The 13,428-nt window shown below is 54.7% G+C and overlaps 1 protein-coding gene across 1 annotated transcript; it reads left to right on the forward strand.

The window, feature by feature from the left end:
• Positions 1-1,207: 1,207 nt before the first annotated feature.
• OTOP3 (otopetrin 3) lies at positions 1,208-12,311 on the forward strand (the record flags this gene model as incomplete). The annotated part of the gene is made up of 8 exons (XM_081218636.1): positions 1,208-1,348; positions 1,403-1,710; positions 5,759-6,249; positions 6,340-6,476; positions 7,856-7,914; positions 8,200-8,318; positions 10,126-10,940; positions 12,141-12,311. 8 exons carry the CDS (start codon positions 1,208-1,210, stop codon positions 12,309-12,311), a joined length of 2,241 nt encoding a protein of 746 aa, XP_081074762.1.
• Between the last annotated feature and the right edge of the window lie 1,117 nt (positions 12,312-13,428).

A 13,428-nucleotide genomic window follows, 5' to 3' on the forward strand; every position in this document is an offset into this window, starting at 1 on the left:
ATGACACATGAAAGGTTAGGAAGGACTCACCTAATCCAACTATGATTTTACAAAGAAGAAAACTGAGGCCCAGAGAGGTAAAGTGACTTGCCCACAGTCACACAGCGAAAGGGAACCAGTGCCTTTCTGCTAAGGAGAATAATTTTCAAACATTTTTCATGCATCAGAGCTTTTGTTTTCCCTTCAAATGAAACATTTCAGGAACGCAACTTCAATTCATAGGCTGTTATAACATAATTTATAACAGGGCTGTTATAGCTAAACAGGGCTTGGGTGGCACAGATTCTCACCCCCTGGGCCTCCTCTTACCCACAACCCCACTCCCTGCGGTCCCTGAGGCTCCTCTCCAAAGCCCTCTGGCTTCTACTCTACAAGAGATATAGAGACGGGGCAACTGTGAAGCTGGGGAGATCCTGGCAGGGCAGAGGGTGTGGGATCTCACTGTTTTCCCAGTCCTTCGACCGTCTCTGAATCCCCTCAATAAAATGGTTTGATCCAAAAGAAGGTGGGGAGGGGGGATATAGAGATGGACTCAGAGAGACTGAGGAAGTCAGACGGTGCAGAGAGAGATTGAAAAGGAGGCACCAACAGCTAGAAGAGGAGGCGGAAATGGTGGCCAGCGAGTCAGGTGAAGGGGGACAGGCTGGGGTGGGGACTGGGGTGGGAGGAGATGGCATTTTGTGCAGAAGCGTGGGAGCAGCCGCACCTGGGGCACAGGGCACTTTAGAGGAAGACGTGCCAGGACCCCACCAGCACGATGAGGTGGGCAGGTCTCAGAGGCTGCAGGAAGAGCTGAGGAGGGCCGCAGGGGGCGCCTCCTGCCGTGTCAGAACCGGGTCTCTTTCGCCCCAAGTTCACGTTTGCCTTAGGGAGAGAGCTTGCGGCAGGGCCGGGCCTGGTGCTACGTGGGGTACAAGAGAAGGTGACCCCGGATCTGTGGGGGAGGGTCCATTCCCTGCTGGGCCGCCAGAGGCAAGTGTGGCCTGAACCCTACACGGCCTTTGTTGCGGCCTAAGGACATTGCATCCCGATCTACCCCGGAAGCGGGCCGGCTCGTGGGTCCCCTGACCCAGCGCCCTGCGCCTGCACCGCCTCCGGCCCCGCCCGCCTGTCCAGCCGCCTGGTTATTGGCTGAGCTGTCCGGGGAGCCCCCGGCGGGGTAATTAACGAAGGATTAATGAGAGCCCCAAAGTCAACAGAAAAATCAATGGGCCGCGGAGCCCGAGAGGCGGCTGCGCAGTCCCGCCGAGGGAGGGCGTCGGAGGCATCGGTCCGGCGCAGGGGCCTCACCCGGACAGACGATCGCGGTGCGGTGGTCAGCCGGCGGCGATGCCTGCCCAGGCCTCAGGTAAGGCTCCCCGGGGGCGCCGTTACGGCCGGGAGCGCCCTCTGACCCCTGGAGAAACATTCCCGAGAGCCCATCCTCAACACTCACACCTACTCCGCTCCCAAAGCCAGGGTCAGAGACCGGGGGCTGCAGGGACTGGGGCGGGAGGGCGAGATGACGGGAGGAAGGTCAACCCTTGGTGACCCGAACGGCGGCTCCCCTCTGCCCCCACCCCGGGTCCGCACCCCGTCTTCTTTCCGCGGGAGGGGGGCGCGCAGGGGTCAGCAGGGCACCCCCCGCCTTAGCCGGGTCCGAGCGCGCACAGCGGAAAGGGAGCGCCGAAGCCAGGAAGAAGCTAAAAGCCCGGACGGCTGGAAAAAGGGGTATGGGGCTTGGTTGCCGGGATGCCCAGTCAGAGACACCCGTGTGGTGCCTGCCCCAGGCCTCGCAGTCCCTCGAGTGGCTCGGAAAGAAATCCCGTAGCTCCGCGACCAGTGTTTAGCAGCATCCGTCGGATCCGGCCAGGCGCCGCGCCCCGACGGCTCTGCAGCTTTCATCACTGGCGCTAATCGCGACCCACAAACCAGTTTGGTGTCCGGGCCCTCCCCTGAACTGGCGTCGCGCGGAGGGTCGAGCCAGAGGATGGCGGATTCCTCCTTGTCAGTCAGGGAGCCCTCACCCTCTTCCCGGGACCCCTGCTTGCCCATCCCCGCACCCTTCCCAGCGGAGGACCCTATCCTCCACTTTGAGCTCTCCCTCTAGCCGTTGATGGAGGGTTGGACCCTGGGGGTGGGGGCGGGGAAGATAGTCAAGGTGAGGACCCTGGAGGACAGGACCTTGTCCTCCAGCGTCCTCTCTAGGCCTGCAGTCCAATCAGAACCTGCCCCTGTAATTCACCAATAATCCCGACCCTTCCGGCCTCTCCAGGAGCTGAACAGGAAGGAAATGCATAAACAGCTAATACTGAGAGCATTCTCTATGCCAGGCATGTCTCTACATGCATTTACATGTGTTAAATCATTAAATTTTGACAAATCCCCATCAGGTAGGTATTATGCCTTGATTCCTTCATTTACTCATTCGAGAAATCTTTATTGAACATCTACTATGTAACGGGTACTATTCCATAGTCGTGTATCTGTTTACAGATGAGGAAACTGAAGCACCGAGAGTCTAAGTAGCTTGACCAAGATCACACAGGTAGTAAGTGCCAGAATTCGGCGCTAGGCTATCCTCCTGCCTTGGGGTAGCTTCTGGGAAGGCGAGATGGGGCAGTCAGGTTTGGGAGGAAAGGAGCAGGGAGGTGTCCCTGTAAGCTTCAGATGTGCTCAACCTGGGTGGGGGAGCCTGGGAAGAAAGACCAAGATCATCTGGAAAGTCGCCTCCACTGGGCCAGGATGGATGCAAAGGGTTTGATGGGAAGGGCTTCTGTCCATGGCTCTGGTGCTGAAATCTCCCCAGAAAATGCCAGAGTCAGTCAGCTAACATTGGTTCAGTGTCCTGCCTGTGCCATATGCGGGGGATGAGGTAAGCAGGAGCTGGTCGCTGCCCACCAGGCACACCCACAGCAGTGCACACCCGCTGTCGATAGATGTTTGGGCAAAGGGAGAAGTCTTCCCAGGAGAAGCGCTTAAGATGGGTGGTGAGAATGGGCAAGAGCCATTGGTGGAAGGTAGCGGGAGAGACAGAAGGAAGAGCAGGCTGCAGGAGTGACGGGGGGGCACGAGGCTACACGAGACACAGGGAGTCCTCTGGCAGGGCCTGGATGAATGTGGGGAGCAGATGCCTAGAGTGTGACAAGGGGGCTGGAGAAGGAGGGGACAGAACTGGAGCAAGAATGACGTGGAAGACTGGGAAGGGGGGAGTCATTGGTAGAATCTTTAAAAGAGTACCAAGTTTTATTATTCTATTTGCCCCAGAAGAGGACCTTAGGAGGTATAAATATTGGGCAGGTTGCACATTGGAGAATGGGGGTCTGAAGAGGCTGCATTTTAGAGCCAAGTGTGCTGAGGGTCTTCTGGTAGTTACATAGGGGAATAGTCTAAAGGTCAGAGTCCAAAGGGAGAGACACAGCAAAGCACATCTAATTAAAATAGAGCATGAACACTGATGTGTATAAAATTGATGACTAATAAGAACCTGCTATATAAAAAAATACATAAAATTAAATTAAAATTTTTTAAATAAATAAATAAAATAGAGCATGATATGGGACTTCCCTGGTGGTCCAGTGGCTAAGCCTCCGCACTCCGAATTCAGGGGACCCAGGTTCGATCCCTGGTCAGGGAACTAGATCCCATGTGCCGCAACTAAGAGTTTGTGTGCCGCAATTAAAAAAAAAAGATCCCCCATGCTGCAACTAAGGACCCGGCACAGCCTAATTAATTAATTAAAAAAGAAGTAAACTTAAAAAAAAAAATAACATGGGCTTCCCTGGTGGCGCAGTGGTTGAGAGTCCCCCTGCCGATGCAGAGGACACGGGTTCGTGCCCCGGTCCGGGAAGATCCCGCATGCCGCGGAGCGACTAGGCCCCTGAGCCATGGCCGCTGAGCCTGCGCGTCCGGAGTCTGTGCTCCACAACCGGAGAGGCCACAGCAGTGAGAGGCCCGCGTACCAAAAATAAAAAAATAAAAATAAAATAGCATAAAATAGAGCACCCAGACCAGTGGGGCATCCCTGCACTCCAGTGCAGCGTTATGAATACTCAAAGGGCCCATGGGGGAAGTGTGCTGGACTCCAGGAAGGGGTCCTGAGCTGCAGGTATGGGGTGACCCAAGATCTGGGTCCAAGTGAAGGGTAACAAAGGGGTCGGCCTGAGTGAAAGCCTGGGGCAAGTGAGAAAGTAGCAGGAGACACTCAGGGAAAGAGAAGGGTCAGAATGGTATTCCCCATGTTGAGTTGTACATTCATGAGACTTCAAGGAGTGGAGGGAGGGTACAGATGGAAGTCAGTTCTATCAAAGTCAAGGGTATGGGACTTCCCCTGGCAGTCCAGCGGTTAGGACTCTGCGCTTTCACTGACGAGGGCATGGGTTCAATCCCTGGTCAGGGAACTAAGATCCCACAAGCTGTGCGTCACAGCCAAAAAAAAAAAGTCAAGGGCATGGCATTCATGCTCATCCCAATGTGTCCCATGCTCATGGCAGATATTGTCAACCAATCTCAGAACTTTTTCCTTAAACCTTTAATGTGCTTTAAAATTAACTTTAATTACATAAGTAATGCTTGTTTCTTTATTTTTTGGCTGCGTTGGGTCTTCATTGCTGCACGCGGGCTTTCTCTAGTTGCAGAGAGCAGGAGCTACTCTTTGTTGCGGTGCGTGGGCTTCTCATTGCGGTGGCTTCTCTTGTTGCGGAGCGCAGGCTCTAGGCACTCGGGCTTCAGTAGTTGTGGCTCACGGGCTCTAGAGCACAGGCTTCAGTAGCTGTGGCATGTGGGCTCAGTAGTTGTGGCTCGCAGGCTCTAGAGCGCAGGCTCAGTAGTTGTGGCGCACGGGCTTAGTTGCTCTGTGGCATGTGGGATCTTCCTGGACCAGGGCTCGAACCCGTGTCCCCTGCATTGGCAGGTGGATTCTTAACTACTGCACCACCAGGGAAGTCCCAGGAATGTTTTGTTTTGTTTTTTTTAACTAAAACATTAAACCTCTCCCAATGCTAGTGCCCTCCTCCTTTCCCCAGAAGAAACTCCTGTTGTGAACTCGATGGGTGTCTTCTAGATCTTTTAAAAGTAATTTTAGGGACTTCCCTGGCAGTCCAGTGCTTAAGACTTTGCCTTCGAATGCAGGGGGTGTGGGTTCAATCCCTGGTCAGGGAGCTAAGATCCCACATGCCCCACAGTCAAAAATCAAAAAACATAAAACAGAAGCAATATTGTAACAAGTTCAATAAAAAGACTTTTTTAAGAAGTAATTTTATATACACCCATATGTACCCAAAATAGAGTATTATCTCAGATCACAGCATTCTTTCCCACCAAGCCCACACTCAGCCTCAGGATCCTTCTCAACCCAACACTCTAAGCAACCACTGCCCAACTAATCAGAGTCAGAACAAGAGAGGACACCTACTTGCTCTCCCTGACTTGAGGAGTGAATTTCTTTCCAGAAGACAGAGGGTACGAACTGCCTTTTGGTGGTGAAAAGTCACAGCCTTGGAAACTGCCCAGTGTCCAAGCACTGTGCAGATACCCCTGGCTGCCTTGACAGACATCATTATTCCACCTTAAGATCAAGCACTGATGCAGGAGGATAGGGGTGGGGGGAAGGTGGTCCTCAAGCCAGTCGAAATAAACCCTATGTTTATGTGGAGCACAAAGGGCTTCCATATCCCCTGGTCTGTTTGAATCTTCTCGGGTCCAGTAAGGCAGATGGGGCAGCTGCTATTATTTCCAATATCCTGACCAGAGAGGTTGCTTAGCTTGCCCTAGGTCCCAGAGCGGTTAGAGGCAGAAGCGGAATTGAGCCCAGGACGGCTTGGCAGCCAACCAGAACCCTGTCTCCCTCCCCAGCCCCTACTGAGGCTCCACCCATGGCCTCTCCAGAAGCACAGGAGACTGGAGAGACCCCGGCCAAGGAGAACCAAGTGGCCACGGGGGCCAAGCAGACAAGGGCCCCCACCTCGCCCCTCAGGAGGTCCTGGATGGTGCGGCACTTCTCACTGCTGCTGCGCCAGGACCGGCAGGCCCAGAAGGCCGGGCAGCTCTTCTCGGGGCTCCTGGCCCTCAACATGGTGTTCCTGGGTGGAGCCTTTATCTGCAGCATGATCTTCAACAACGTGGCCATCACCCTGGGGGATGTGTGGATTCTGCTGGCCACGCTGAAGGCCCTGGCCCTCCTTTGGCTTCTCTACTACACCACCAGGACCACCCGCTGGCCGCAAGCCGTGCTCCACCAGGACCCGCACGCAGGACCCGCTTGGGTGCGTGGTGAGTGTCGGGGCGCCTGGGTGGATGCAGAGGGCTGGGGAGGGAGGGCTCTTTCCAGGGGAGGTGCCAACGGCCCCCTGGCCCGGCCAGGCTCCCTGGTGCTCTTTGGCAGCTGCACCATCTGCCTCAACGTCTTCCGCGTGGGCTACGACATGAGCCACATCCACTGTAAGTCACAGCTGGAGCTCATCTTCCCGGCCATCGAGATCATCTTCATCGGCATCCAGGTGACCCGCCTCTCGCACCCCCTCGCCGCATGCATACACACCCCAGCCTATGCCTAGAAACAGCCACATCAGCAAATACCTACACGGCCCAGAGTGTATACACACATACCACAGTGCCCCTCCACATGCTGGCCTCTTTGTGCCCACACCTATGCTACCTACACGTGTCAGCATCAGCACACACACTGTGTTACTGAAACGCAGGCACCTATAGATACATTTGCCTGTACGTACCTGTGTGTACCTAAATCTACATCCCCTGGACATACTGTGCTACTCTCCTTTTTTTTTTTTTAATACAATTTATTTATTTATATTTTTGGTTGAGCGGCATGTGGGATCTTAGCTCCCCGACCAAGGGGCCCCCTGTATTGGAAGCATGGAGTCTTAATCACTGGACCACCAGGGAAGCCCTACAGAGCTACTTTTTTTTTTTTTAAAGAAGGTTTTTAAATTTACTTATTTATTTATTTATTTTTGGCTGCGTTGGGTCTTTGTTACTGCGCACAGGCTTTCTCTAGTTGCGGCAAACGGGGGTTACTCTTTGTTGCGGTGTGCGGGCTTCTCATTGTGGTGGCTTCTCTTGTTGCGAAGCACAAGCTCTAGGGGCGCGGGCTTCAGGAGCTGTGGCACATGGGCTCAGTAGTTGTGGCTCGCAGGCTCTAGAGCACAGACTCAGTAGTTGTGGCGCACGGGCTTAGTTGCTCTGCAGCATGTGGGATCTTCCTGGACCAGGGCTCAAACCCGTGTCCCCTGCATTGGCAGGTGGATTCTTTTTTTTCTCTTGTTTTTTTTTTTTTTTTTTGCGGTACACGGGCCTCTCACTGTTGTGGCCTCTCCCGTTGCGGAGCACAGGCTCCGGACGCGCAGGCTCAGCGGCCATGGCTCACGGGCCTAGCCGCTCCGCGGCATATGGGATCTTCCCGGACCGGGGCACGAACCCATGTCCCCTGCATCGGCAGGCGGACTCTCAACCACTGCGCCACCAGGGAAGCCCCAGGTGGATTCTTAATGCCACCAGGGAAGTCCCCAGAGCTACTCTTAATGAATCTCCAACTCCCTCCTGAGTTCCTGATCTGCAGGCATTGTGCTATGTGTTTTGTTTGCATCATCCTTTTTATTGCCCCAATAAGTAGGCATTCCCCTGATAGACATTTTAGTCCTATTTTAGAGCCAAGGAGACTAAGGCTCAGAGATGTTTTTCCACTGGCCCAGGACCACACAGCAAGGAAACACTGGAGCCACGAATCCAACCCAGGCTTCCTCACTGTCCCTTCCGTTGTAAATACACACACGCAACTGGAACACACGCCCCACAGTCCCACCACCAACCTTCGCCCCACCCCTAGCCCCTGGGCTCAAGACCCTTTCTCTTTCAGACCTGGGTGCTCTGGAAACACTCTAAGGACTGCGTTCAGATCCAGACCAACTTCACTAGGTAAGATGCGGACACCTTCTCTCCTTTCAACAACTCCTGGGATACCCCTGTCCCCCACTCATGCTGGGCCTCCAACAGCTTCCCTGGATAGGGTGGCCCTGGGGCTATCGGTTAGTCTGGGAATGGGTCCCACGTAGCCCCTAGGGCTGCCCCTCCTGAAGTTCTAATGGCAGATGGCATCTGGCTTTGGGAGAGAGTGGTCACCCCAAAGGCAGTGTTGGTGAACATGGGGCACCCGGGAAGCTGGCTAGGCTGTGTGGCAGAGTGTAGCACCACCTCCTCCAGGTGTGGCCTGATGCTGACGCTGGCCACGAATCTGCTGCTGTGGCTTCTGGCCGTCACCAACGACTCCATGCACCATGAGATCGAGACTGAGCTCAGCGCCCTCATGGAAAAGTTCTCAGGTACAGAGGAGACTGTGACTGCCCCCCCGATCCCTGAATGTACAAACACACACACACACACACACACATGCATGCACGCTACACTCCCTCAAACAGGTGAGGCTCAATGACTCTGCAGAGTTGGGAGCAAGCTCTAGAGACCAGATCATGACTAAACGTTAACTGACATTTGCCAATGGTACCCATCCTGCCCCCATTCTGGGCCTGCCCCATCAGGTGCTGGCACTCTGCAAGCCCGCTCCAGGCATCCATCTAGCTATCAGTAAGCTAACCACTAATCCTGGCTGAGCTCTTCACTGATAAGTCCAAGTATGCACTCTACCCCTGGTATTTGCATTTTACTTGCAAGAAGCTAAAAAGCCTTCAAGACCGAAAGGAATGTCTTCCTAACACAGTTATAGGTACCTGGACATATAAGGAAGAACAGAAGATTTCTGGGCAGAAAGAACTCCCTGGATTGTTCCACGTACCCAGTGCCCTACCTGTCAGTCTGCCCTTAGAGGCCATGTCCCGTAAACCTACATGGGAACATTTCTGTCTGTGGGATTCAGCCACACCTGTATGTATACACCTCCCCCCGCCCCAGGTGGCATCACCATCCTGACCTGTGTACAGCCAAGCTTTCCCAGCAGACTCATGCATTCACACATCCATTGCATAAATCTCAGCATGCCTGTATACCGTGGGCATTCTTTATGCTCCAGATCCATTTTTCAGAAGACCTGTGCAAAGAGAATTTTCGGCAAGTGACATCATGGATTGTTTATTATTAAACAATTCAAGCATACAGATGAGTAGAAGAAGAGGACATACCCGTCACCTAGATGTAATAATTATTAACATTTTGCCATATTCATTCCAGTATTTTTGCTGAATTACTTACGTTGCAGAAATACTGGCATTTCATCCCAGAATATTTCAGTATGCATGTCTTTAAAATAATATAGTTCCCTACATTAGCACAATGCCATTGTAATTTCTAACAAAATGCCTTAACATCTTCCCCAACCTCTGTATCAACCTATATTTGACTTTCTCCAATCAGCCCATGAAATGTCTTTTAAAGATGGTTTGTTCAAACATGCAGTACATTTGGTGGCTCAGTTAAGTCTCTTTTCCCCTAATGACATTGAGATTTGTCAGGTTGCTTCCTCATGGTGGCATTTGACTTGTTCCCAAATCCCCTGCTTTTCCTAGAAACAGGAAGTATGGACCAAAGTGTTGATTAGATTTGGGTTGAGCATTTTGGACACCAACATTCCACAGGGGATACTGTGTGCTTTGCAGGGCACCTCATCACAAGGCAAGATGTCTGCCCCACGGTGGATGCTGCTGATGGTCCAGGTGTATCAGCCAGATCCTCCCAGTATAAGGTTACAGGCTTCCCCTTGTGCTCAGCAAGTAATCTGTAGAGGTGACATTTGGCACCAAAGACATCATGTGTCAAATGCTTTACCTAAGCTTGGCACCTGAGGTCTAGAATCCCTTTGTCAAGGAATGACCATCCTGGGAACTTCCCTGGTGGTCCAGTGGTTAAGACTCCACGCTTCCACTGCAGGGGGCATGGATTCGATCCCTGGTCGGGGAACTAAGGTCCCACAAAAAAAAAAAAAAAAAAAAAAGAATGACCGTCTTGTGATTTCTGGCTTCTCTCTGTTGGCCTCAGTTTCCACATCTGTAAAATGCGTGGCTGGGTCCCTTCTGCCTCTGCCATAATCCAGGAGGTGAACAGCTTGATTTGTGCATCTGGTTTCCTCAGAGCAAGGCCCACCTGAACATCTGTCCCCTCCTGCCCTGCCCATCCCAGGCAACAACACCAGCACCTGTCTGTGCCTCAACGTCACCACGTGTGAGGTCTTCCAGAAGGGCTACCTGATGCTTTACCCCTTCAGCACCGAGTACTCCCTCATCTGCTGTGGCATGCTCTTCGTCATGTGGAAGAATGTGGGCCGCCGCCTGGCACCCCACACAGGCTCCCACCCCAGCACCCCGCCCTTCCACCTGCACGGGGCCATCTTAGGGCCGCTGCTGGGCCTGCTGGTCCTGGTGGCAGGCACGTGCGTCTTCGTGCTCTTCCAGATCCAAGCAAGTGGCCCTGCCATCGCACGCCAGTACTTCACCATCTACTACGCCTTCTATGCAGCCGCACTGCCCATTATGAGCCTGGCGTGCCTGGCGGGCATGGCCATCCATGGGCTGGAGGAGCGAGAGCTAGACACGCTCAAGAACCCCACCCGCAGCCTGGACGTGGTGCTGCTGATGGGCGCGGCGCTGGGCCAGATGGGCATCTCCTACTTCTCCATCGTGGCCATCGTGGCCACTCGCCCCCACGAGCTACTCAACCGCCTCATCCTGGCCTATTCGCTGCTTCTCATCCTGCAGCACATAGCCCAGAACCTCTTCATCATCGAGGGCCTGCACCGGCGCCCACTCTGGGGTGCAGCTCCTGAGAGCCTGGCGGGGAAGTGGGAGGCTGAGCCTCCCCGCAGGGGCTCCCTGCTGGAGCTGGGCCAGGACCTGCGGCAGGCCTCGCGGGCCTACATCCACTCCTACAGCCACCTCAACTGGAAGCGGCGGGCCCTCAAGGAGATCTCACTCTTCCTCATCCTCTGCAATATCACAGTGAGTGGCAGGGCCGGGAGGCATGGGAGTGGAGCTGGCAAGGAGGCCCCAGAAAGCCTCACTCAAAAAGGAATGCATCAAGGTGCATTCATTGTGCATTGACTGTCCCGAGGGCGACTGGCTTGTCCCTTTGATTGTCAAGGACACAGGCCCCTTTCCAACTAGCTTGATGCTGCTTGAGAGTAGGGAGTGTCCCCCAGCTCCCTGCAAGGTGCCTGGCATGAATGAACGTGCCAAGCATGTAGCTAAGTGCTATTTACAAACATACATATAGGATTTCTACTCTCGGGGTGCTTACTGCTTAGCTGAGGAGACACAGGGGGACCAGTTAGAGAATTACCAAATAATTAACGGTCCACTGACTTGAGTCAAAGGAAGAGGTCAGAAGGTGCCTGTTTTTCTAAAGAATCTCTAGGGGAAGGTATTGACAATGACTGCTCGGTGCCCGGCGGCTGCTAAGTTCCAAGTCCACCTTTCCGTGCATCTCTCTGAATCATCACACTAACTCCATGCAACAGGCACTATTACTGTCCCTATTTAACAGACGAGCAAACTGAGGCTTAGGCTGTTTGACCTGCCGTGTTCCCACAAGCTTGCAAGTGGCAGTCCCGGGACAACTCCAGGTTGTTTTAGCCCATGCTGGTAATAACTGTGCTGGAAACACCTCAGAGGCTGAAACCTCTGGTCCAGACAGAGCATAAGTAATAAATTGGCCCTAAAGTGTGGTCGGAGCTCAGAGAAGGAAGTGTGGGCCCAAGTGGCCAAGGAACTCTTTGTGAAAGTTTGATCTGGGCCTTGAGAAACGGGCAGAATTTGGACTGGAGGCAGGGTCAGGGTGGAGCGGGCAGAGAGTCATGACAGCGGAAGAATGAACCCAGAGCAGAAAAAGGTGATGGAAATGAGGGCCCGGGGAGCCCAGGTGGAGCAAGTTGTACCATGGTGGTGGCAGCCTGGGGTCTCAGGATCCAGCTGGAGTTTAGGCTGGCCCCAGGCAGGCCAAGGAGGGGGCTGAGGCCATCTGTGGGATGGGGTAAGGGGGATATAGGGGGAGAGGGGCTGGTTCTGAAAGCCTAAGGGTGAGGGGATGCTAGGGTGGGGGGTATGCTGGAGGAGCTGCAGGTTCTGGGGCCTCCCCTGAGCTGAGGGCCTTGGGGGATGGGAGAGCCCCTCCCCCACTCAACAACCTCCTCTCCTCCCCAGCTGTGGATGATGCCCGCTTTTGGCATACACCCGGAGTTTGAGAACGGGCTGGAAAAGGATTTCTATGGCTACCGGACATGGTTCACCATCGTCAACTTCGGCCTGCCTCTGGGGGTCTTCTACCGCATGCACTCTGTCGGGGTGCTGGTGGAGGTCTACTTGGGGGCCTAAGTGTGCCCAAGAAACCCACCACCTGCACACCCCCAAAGTGCCAAGGCTGGGGAGAATGTAACCCAGATGCCCCATTCCAGGGGGACCTAGACCAGCCTGGATTCCCTGAAGCCTCCTCTTCCCCAGATCCTCACTGGGGTGGGGATGGGGGTCACTGCAGCCCAAGGCCGAGGGCAGGGCCTGGACACTGAGCCGTTAAGGTCCACACCCAGCACTGAGCACATACCTGCCCCCTGCCCACCACCACAAGCAGCACAGCCCCAGGAAGCCCACACAGCTACTCTCGGGGACGGTCAGCCCTAAATGATCCCGGGGAGTTTGGGGAGGGGCACCCCTACCCAGCCAGGCCTTGGGGGTCTGCCTCCTGCATGGTCCAAGCTCAGCCCAGGACATCTGGAAGCTCGCAGTTCGGCAGGCAGCCCTGCCCTTCTCTCCCCACACACCCTGTCTCCTAATGAGCTGGTTAATTAGCTGCCAGGCAGGGGTCAACAGCTCTCTCCTGCTGACATAAACCCTGTTTGTTTGATCGATTACATTCGGGCTTCGTGGCATTTTGTTCCCGGGGACAGAGAGGGCACTCTGTGTATATGGTGGGAAGGGACAGTCCTGGGCGGGGCTGTGGGGCTGGGACAATCCTACTTCTGGGCCACGAGGGGTCTCTTTGTGAGGGGGACCCTTTGTCTGGTCCTCCCCTTGTCTGATCCATGGCAGGAGGTGGGAAGAAAGGAGCTGGGGCTCTCGCATCCCCCCCACTCCTCGCCAGCACACCTTCTCCCCAGGATGGAGCCCCCGGTGACTTTCTGCAGCCCCTCACCCCAGGCCTGCCGATCCTCTGAGCCATCGGATGGGGAGGACAGGCACTGACAGCTCATCCATCTCCCTGAGCCCAGCGCAAACAGTGAACTGTGCCCAGAGTGAGGCCCAGGGTGAGGCCCAGGGACGGCAGCCCCGGACCCTGCAGGCCAGGCTTGTACCCCTTGCAGCTGGGTGCTGGACCCCCAGCGCTGTCTCAGTGGCTGCCTGGGGGCCGTGCAGGAGGCTGAGAGGCAGGCCCCTTGCCTCTCCTGTGTGGGCTCTTTCTTTCGGGGGGGGGGGCACAGCCTGAGGCGTCCAACCC

The sequence above is a fragment of the Mesoplodon bidens genome (assembly GCF_964165515.1).
Source record: "Mesoplodon bidens genome assembly, chromosome: 19".
NCBI classification, from domain to species: domain Eukaryota; kingdom Metazoa; phylum Chordata; class Mammalia; order Artiodactyla; family Ziphiidae; genus Mesoplodon; species Mesoplodon bidens.